This window comes from Brassica napus, chromosome A3, assembly GCF_020379485.1.
Source record: "Brassica napus cultivar Da-Ae chromosome A3, Da-Ae, whole genome shotgun sequence".
Lineage (NCBI taxonomy): Eukaryota > Viridiplantae > Streptophyta > Magnoliopsida > Brassicales > Brassicaceae > Brassica > Brassica napus.
In genome coordinates, this window is record NC_063436.1 from 34,275,037 (window position 1) to 34,283,300 (window position 8,264).

General features: G+C 36.3%; 2 protein-coding genes across 4 annotated transcripts; one reads left to right on the plus strand and one right to left on the minus strand.

The window, feature by feature from the left end:
• Positions 1-438: 438 nt before the first annotated feature.
• Positions 439-6,788, minus strand: LOC106346819 (peptide chain release factor PrfB2, chloroplastic). 3 transcript variants are annotated; one of them, XR_007326092.1, is made up of 14 exons: positions 6,342-6,788; positions 6,012-6,224; positions 5,817-5,918; positions 5,612-5,749; positions 5,101-5,405; positions 4,867-5,020; positions 4,645-4,780; positions 2,668-3,097; positions 2,022-2,485; positions 1,666-1,763; positions 1,388-1,453; positions 1,226-1,307; positions 1,038-1,128; positions 439-948 (listed from the first exon to the last, which is right to left on the minus strand). XR_007326092.1 is itself a non-coding variant. In XM_048762576.1 (7 exons), exons 1-7 carry the CDS (start codon positions 6,732-6,734, stop codon positions 4,646-4,648), a joined length of 1,440 nt encoding a protein of 479 aa, XP_048618533.1. In that variant the 5' UTR covers positions 6,735-6,788; the 3' UTR covers positions 4,468-4,645. The 3 variants fall into 3 exon arrangements, 1 of the variants encoding a protein (XP_048618533.1); XR_007326091.1 differs by having other exon boundaries at positions 2,668-3,160; XM_048762576.1 differs by lacking the exons at positions 439-948; positions 1,038-1,128; positions 1,226-1,307; ... (2 more) ...; positions 2,022-2,485; positions 2,668-3,097 and having other exon boundaries at positions 4,468-4,780.
• Positions 6,789-6,969: 181 nt separating this feature from the next.
• LOC106346820 (RNA pseudouridine synthase 1-like) lies at positions 6,970-8,264 on the plus strand. Its single transcript, XM_013786266.3, has 2 exons — positions 6,970-7,373; positions 7,454-8,264. Exons 1-2 carry the CDS (start codon positions 7,043-7,045, stop codon positions 8,083-8,085), a joined length of 963 nt encoding a protein of 320 aa, XP_013641720.1. The 5' UTR covers positions 6,970-7,042; the 3' UTR covers positions 8,086-8,264.

The window sequence follows — 8,264 nt, forward strand, 5'->3', positions numbered from 1 at the left end:
TATATCAAGTGGTTTGAGAAGTTGCGGATATAGAATATAGGAACAAAAGATAGTGTATATATTCTCTAGTTTCTATATTTTAAAAATTGAGTAAATAGGGCTATATTCTTGTGGCTTCAATATAAGATTCGATTTATTTTGACAAATTTTGAAAGCTAAGTACTAAATCCAGTGGTATACTATCTTCTACGTGATATCGAATCCGATATAAATAATAAACTATACTAGGCTAGGCCAGCCCTACGGGCGAGAAGTATTTATTATTCGGTTTTGTTATTTTTATTAAAAAATCATATGTTTATCTAGTTAATGAAGAAATTTCATTTTTATTATATAATTATTTTACATTTTTCAATACTGATATTATTCAGATTTGTAGTTTATTTTTTACATTCTCTGTGAAATCTACTATTGTTTTAAATTATGTAAAACTTAAACTGTACCTATCACTCTTAATCAACTTGAAACATAACACATTACTGTTTAAAGATTTACATATTTTTTAAATTATCAAATAAACCATATCATCAAAAATAATTAGGACCTTTTAAAACATGGTTTACTTTAAGACGTCTATAATTAACAACTGAGAGAAAAGATGTCAATGTCGCAGCTGATTGCGGCACAGCTAGCTTCTATGTTTTCACCGGTGTTGTTGGGAGAATTTTCATCTTCGAGCTTTTATAGGAATCAGTCGCTTGGATTGTAGGAATGGTTGCTTCTCCAGATTCTGGCTGTTGCGGCTCAAGAATCAGTTTAGCCTCATTTCCAAAAGAGCTCATGCCAGCAACTTATTTATGTCACAATCACTGTCACTTGATTTACATTCCATTTCAGTGATCATATTCAGAGGTTTCACTTTTGGCTTTTCATCTTTCCTTTGTTTCTTCAATAATATCTCCTTAGCTTTCAATAAACTCAGTTGCTTAATCGAATTTATGTTGCATCCTGCTTGATTTTAAATTCAATCAGAATCCACCATTAAATATTCAAATTACGTAAGCGCTCATTTGATTTTAGTGTTGAGTCACTCTCACCGAGATTGGCTTATAGTAAATCTCAGCAACCAGACCCTATGCTTGTGAACATGTAGAAGTTCTTAGATCGAGTCTTAAGAACCTTAGCGCACTACATCGACATAGAGAGATAGCATGAAATGGTGTGTTGGATTAGCGTAGTTTAATGTGAAATTAAGTAGTACCTAAGCAGATGAAAAGCTGCTTACATTTCTCACTTTGGTGTCTCTGGCATATAAATCAGTTGTGACCAATATAAAGTTCATTTACATAGTAGTCAAGTAACTGTACCTACAGGTGAATGACACATGAAAGGAGTAGCATCAGAGACAAATAGAGTGAATGTACTGCTGAAACTAATTAGTGCTTACACTTTGTAGTTTAGTAGTCCAAGAAATGCCTCTTCAATTTTGTATCAGCCATTTTTGGAATGTTTACTGCATGTAGAAATTGACACTTTTGCAAAGAAAAAGATGACAGTACGCTCTATCCTCTAAATATACAAAAGTGGTACAATGTAAAGAAAAGCAATGGAGACAAAATCCTAAATAATGAGAAAAAATCTTGCAACTCATTGGAAAAACAAAAATCTACACAAAGACAAACTTCAAAATAAAAGAAAAATATGTTTTTGGATAAAAGAAAGAACCTCGCTCTTCAAGGATGTCGAGGGAGCAATGATCAAATTGCAAAGAGAAATGCAGCCCCTGAACTTCACAGATGGTTTAAACTCAAGGAACTTGATATCTGTAAGCATAATCCAAAGTTTTTTAGTAGACACATTGGAGAATTTGATAGCATGATTTGAGAGAATATTTTAGTTCTACTGGATTTTATTTCAGCTCAAAAATACTGAGGAAAATAGCAAAAAGGAGAAGGTAGTAACAGAGCGCATCCACCATATAAGAGCTCCCAAAATCAGATTTTCTATATTCTTTATTATATGAGAATAAACATCTCACTTTCCACCTGAAATTCAAATTGTTCAGACCCTAAAGGACTCACATTCACAATGTAAAGATTCACACTTTGAGCTATTGGAAGACGACAAATATTTCTGGTTTTGGCAGTTTTGCAGATATCCATAGCTTTGGTAGCCCTGCTAATGAAACAGTAATTAATTGCAAATAATAAATCAAATCTCAAATGAAACAACGATAGATTCTAAATTCCATACCTTTGGTTGCAATTGAAAAAAAGAAAAACAGAAGGCTGTAACACATGAGTTAACTGCTTATCCTAAATTTTATTCTACATCAGCTTTTAAACCAAATAGTAGCCAGTCCAAGTAGTTCACTGTGATTACAGAACCTGAAGAATTGGTAGAACCAGCTCGGTTGGTGAATCACTAAACTGAATCAGAAAAGGTGAGTCGTAGAGCCTGTAATTCTGATTGCAGCGAGGCACATCAAATCCGCCTAAGGAGTACATATTCCGGTAAGTGGTAAGACGGTGGACGTTAAGGGTGGCTGGTATGGAAGTTGCATGAAAACATGAAAAATGAATGAAAACATAATTAACAAACGGATTCAACAACATGAACCAGAAAGGTTTAATATATTATTGAAAACATAAGCTGGATAACTCAGAGTATAAACGCGGTGATGTGTCCAGAACTGACGATGATAATGAGTTTAGAGAACAAAACAACCTTAGCTTCAAGGAGGAGCGTGTCTAGGCCTATCAGCTCACCACCTCTTTTCATGTTTCTAGCTTCCCAGAAACTCAACAATCGCACCTCCACAGTAGAACAACACGCCTGGCCTTCAAATCAGCGAGCATGATAGATGACCGAGATATTAAATCGAAGAAGAAGAGTATCTTTATGATATTAGTAATCGGGAGGATGTTTTTCGAAAGGTGAAGTCTGCCCTTTTTATAGGTGAAATCCACAGCCTGCAAGGGAGATAAGAAGCAATGAATGATTGATCGTGGTGGGCGTGGATCCAAGGATTAAAGAACGCCGTTAATGGTGATGAAGCACTTCATTGCATAACGGATTTGAGGAGATTAAGCGCAAGCATAACGGCGGGAATGTTGAACGGCACAGAGAACCAACATGAAGAGCTGACTCGGAGATCCTTCAAGAACATCATGGTTGTTTGACATAATCAGAGCTCGTGAAGACGACAAACCCTAGAAATCTATTATCAATATTCAAGATGAAGATGAAATTATAATTAGCTTATTTTCTGAGACCAAACAAAATTGATACGACCTGATAAGACCCGATTACATGAAATAATAAGAAAGGAATAAAACATTTGTTAAAGCCCATAAAAATCACTCCACGGACGAAAGCAAATAACTCGAGAATTAGTGTGCCACGTGTCGTGATTTCCTCCTATTTTCTGATTTGGCATCATAGGAGAAGAGAGTAGCTCTTCTTTATAATAATAGATAGATATGGCAAGACTTTGTTGTTACACTAAAAATAGGTACCTGTAAATTTAGAAAGAATACACTAACCAATCAAGAAAAGAAAATGGAGTGTAATGATGATTGAAATCCGTATTTAAAAAACTATATTTACTTACTTTTTAATTGCTATTAAAAATATTAAAAAGTAGAGAATGTAATAAGAAAATCCAGAGAGAATAAATTACATACTCCCTCTGTTCTAAATATAAAATGTTTAGGTAGAAACACACATATTAAGAAAACTACTTTTTGTCTAAAAATATCATTAAAACTATAAATTAATGGTATTCAACCAATTACAAAAAATACTATTAAAATATAATTGAATAAACAGTTTTTAATAAAGTAAAATTTACCTAGAAAAATGAAAACATCTTATATATTAGAACATTCAAAATCTGCAAAAAACATCATACTTTTAGGAACAGAGAGAGTATATATATACCTTCACATTATTTGTTAAAGAAAACGACACAGTATTAAAGAAAAAAACATAATGGCTTAAAAGGTCCAAATTACCTTTAATGAAAGATATGGTTTAGACTGAAAGGTATGTGTAATTAGTGGAAGACTCCCAAAGTGTATCATGTATTAGTAGTATACATTCCCTCACTCATTCCTTTGTCACCTTTAAAGCTTAAATAATGTGTAAGGCTATGGTGCATACTTAGTATACTAGCTAAGTTATTTTTTCAAAACTATAGGAGGTTAAATAAATGTAGTTGTTCAATTGTAATTTTTTTTTAACATTGGATAACACATTAAATCATCATATAATATAATCTTTAACTCTATTAGATATGATGAGCACATGCAACATATGCAATAATGATGAACAATTATAATCTTTTGGAAGTAGATAAAAAATGTTTATGTTTTAACAGTATTGATATTTTATTTTATTTTATTTGGGTGGATTAACAAAACCCATAAGCTATCTTTGGTGCTTCATTAGTTAGTTTTTAAGTGTCTTCCATCTCATATTTAATGGTTCTTTCGATGCTTTACTAATGCATAATGATTTACTGTATTTAGAAAAAAATTAAAAAGGTTTGATTCAAATTCTAGAAGAAATATTGGAGTATAAAGATTACAAACTTAAGCCTTTTGAAAATAATGAGTTTGCGTTTCAGAGTTTTGTATACAACTCTATTTAATACTAACTACTAAAGCGGCAGAGATAGCTCAAGAGTCAAGATTCAAAAACCTTAATGTTCATCATCACTTTTGTCCAAAGAAGAAGATAAGAAGCTCAATATGAAACCATCCAAATCTCCTTCAAGAACTGAGTCAGGATCAGAGACTTCGTAGTTTGTTCTCAGATCCTTCACCATTCTGTATGGCTGCAAAAAACAAAGAATACTCAGCTCGTTTTCAACTAATATAAACTCAAATTAGAGCAGAAACGAGTGAACTTGGTATCACATACATGGAGAACATAAGTTCTAATCTGATTTCCCCAACTGATCTCGGTTAGTGATTGTGTATGTTGCGCATTCATTGCTGTCTGACGAGCCATTTCTAGTTGGTCTAGTCGTGACTGTAGCACTGCCATTGCTGAAGCCTTATTCATATGCTGCGACCTGGATACCAAAGTAAAAGATTGGGCATAAAAACCAAAATGAACCAAAGCAAAAACGAAGGACAACTTTTAATACCAGACCTTTCATTCTGACAAGTTGCTGTTATGCCAGTTGGTATGTGAATGATTCTTACAGCACTGTCCGTCGTGTTAGCATGCTGTCCACCAGCTCCTCCAGAACGGAACCGCTCTATCCGGATATCCGAGTCATTGATCTGCACTCGGGTCGACCCGTCACCTAAAATCGGAATCACCGCAACCGCAGCAAATGATGTGTGCCTCCGTTTTCCACTATCAAACGGTGATATACGCACCAGCCTATGAACTCCAACTTCTGCTTTTGCATATCCATAGGCGTATTCACCATTCAGTTTGATTGTCGCACGCTGTTTAAGACATAAGATCAAAAATTATACCAATTTCCATTAAACAGAAGAGACTTAGCAGTGAACCAAAGTCAGATAACTTCTTGAGTTAGTCTAGCGCAGGAGCATAAATTAGCTCAAGTGGTTTGTCGTAGTAGCTGTATGATGTGTAGTCTCTCTAAACAAAAAAAAAAAAAGAGTCTTTTATATATATATATAAAACCAACCTTGATTCCTGCCATCTCCCCAGGCATTTCATCGACGACAGTGACAGAGAATTTGCGTCGTTGAGCCCATGTTTTGTACATGTCCATTACCATTGATGCCCAATCGTTGCTCTCGGTTCCTCCAGCTCCAGCTTGAACCTATTCCAATAAAGCCTTTTTAATAAGATGTCAGAGATGGAGAGAACTCTAATGTCTCTTTTGTCACCTCTATGTAGCAGGAACAATGATCATTCTCAGCAGATAATAAAGCCTCCAGTTCTTTCTCTTTCGAAACCCTTCTCATTTCGGTCAATGCACTCATAGTTTCCTGCAGTAATAATCATGGTTTTAGCAATAGGGATGATGAATTACTATGAAGCCATATTAGCAATTCAGAAAACACATGCCTAGAAACTCCCACCGATTCTAACTCTGAGTCATTCTCCTCTTTAGCGAGTTTTAACATGTCAATGTGTTCAAGCAACTCTCTCTCAAACGTCATAACGCCTTTCATTTTCCCTGTGAGCGAACCGTGCTCTCGGCTTATCTTACCAGCATGAGTTGGATCATCCCAGAGATGAGGCTTATTCAACTCTACAGATAACATTCTAAGCCTCACCAACAGTTTTTTCCACTGCCAAAACAAAAAAAAACCCATAACAAAAACTTGAATAGTGTAATATTATATTTACATAGAACATACATCAAAACTCAATTCAATAGTGTAAAGTTTCAGTTTTTTCTTTATAACCTGCAAGCGTCTCTTGATGACTTGAATGGACTGTGCAATTGCTGCAGCGTGGCTCTTCCAATCACTCTCGTTTTCGTCTAAAATCGGCCATTGGTTAGCTATGATTCGTTCCACCGTAAGTCCGTCACAAGTCGAAGCAACAGGTACAGCTTCTGAGCTCAATGGTCGAGTCGTGGAGACGAAATTGCTTCTGGAAAAAGTCAAGTTGCTAATTTTTCTAGATTCGAATCCAGAAGATGTAGTTTTGAAGCTTCTTGTTGCATCCGAGGAGAACCCAGAAGCCGAAACTGAATCTGCAAACGCGTGGGAGAAAATACTTGCGATTTCGATTCCATGGGTTTTCCAGAGTAGGACAGCTCTGCTTCGTGATCTATTGATGATCAACGATGACATTTCTCTCTGTATCGAATTTTTGATTCTTGCTTTGTCAAGACTAGGGTTTCTTTGTTGTTTTTGAGGAGCGCTGGCTAAAACGGTGCCGTTTAGAAGAAACCGCAACCAGAGATTCCAAAGCCGAACCGAATCATGCTTGAAACTAAACCGAAATCGAACCAAATTAATCTGTTGCTTTCTGCTTATTTAACCAACTGAAGTTTACTAAAATTTTGATATTTGAGCTTTTATTTAGAAACCAGACCCGGCAAAACCGAGTTTTAACAAAAATTGGAAACAAAAAAACCGAAGAAACCACTAACATTCCAATGTCTGCTTCTCCTCTTCTCCTTCGAAACCTCTTCTCAGCTAACAAAATACTTATAAAACCCTATTTCGCCAACTCCGTCAAAGCCATGGAAGCTCGACACGATCTCCCCATAACCAGTCTAGATTACCCTAAACCTATTTCTGCTCCGCCCCCTCCGATCTCGAAAGACATTGAACTCAAAAGAGCCATTGAAGCTTCTTCAAAATCGAGTCTCTTCAATCTTACAAGAGACGATGTGTTATACGAAGACGAATGGCTCATGGCCGTAGATAAGCCAAAAGGTGTCTACTGCGAATCTATTCTTTCCTCTGCTCCTAAGATCATCGTTGGTGAGTAGATCTCAAATTACTTGTGAAAAATATGTAAAATCAATCTGTCTTCCATAATTGATCTGTTTTTATCTACTCAGATTCATCGAATGAGTTTCATCTCGCGAATAGGTTAGACCGTGACACTAGCGGCGTTATGCTCATAACTAAGTCCCATAAAGTCGCTGCTAAGCTCGTTAAAGCGTTCACAGAACACAAGATTCGCAAATCCTACATTGCTCTCTCCATTGGACCATCACCAAACTGGAGCAAGATCACGGTTAAGTCAGGTCATGGACGCTCCAAACACGGAGCTTGGCGCGTTTACGCTGCCTTGGATGTTGGTAGAGTCTTACCGGGAGGATCATTCGTTAGAGATATGGAGACAACATTTGAAGTTGTATCCATAAACGGGGAAAACCCCCAACCTTCTGAATCAGAAAGTACAATTGTTGTCCAGGGCGAACCAGAATTGAGTTGTGTCGGAGACGATGTTGTTGTGGTAAGGGCGTTCCCACGAAGTGGTAGGACGCATCAGATTAGGTTACATTGTCAATATCTTGGGATTCCGATTAGAGGAGATGTTAAGTATCATGGGATGTATGAGTGGAGAGGGAGAACATCCGAGGGTCATGAGCTTCATGCTGAGAGTTTGTCTTTGGATCATCCGGTTACAGGTGATCCTCTTGTTATCCAGGCTCCTCTTCCGTGTTGGGCTGCCGGAGATGTTTGATGTAACAGTTTAAAGTTGAATGGTCACTGACTCACTGCCAAGATTTTGACAGTCGTTTCTCTGGCAAAGATTGCTCGATGAGCAAGAACACATAATCCTCTTTCAAAATCCTGAATCTTTTTCAGTTACGCTTATGTTCCTATTTTTTATTATTTCCATCCTTATTTTCTTTTTGTCAA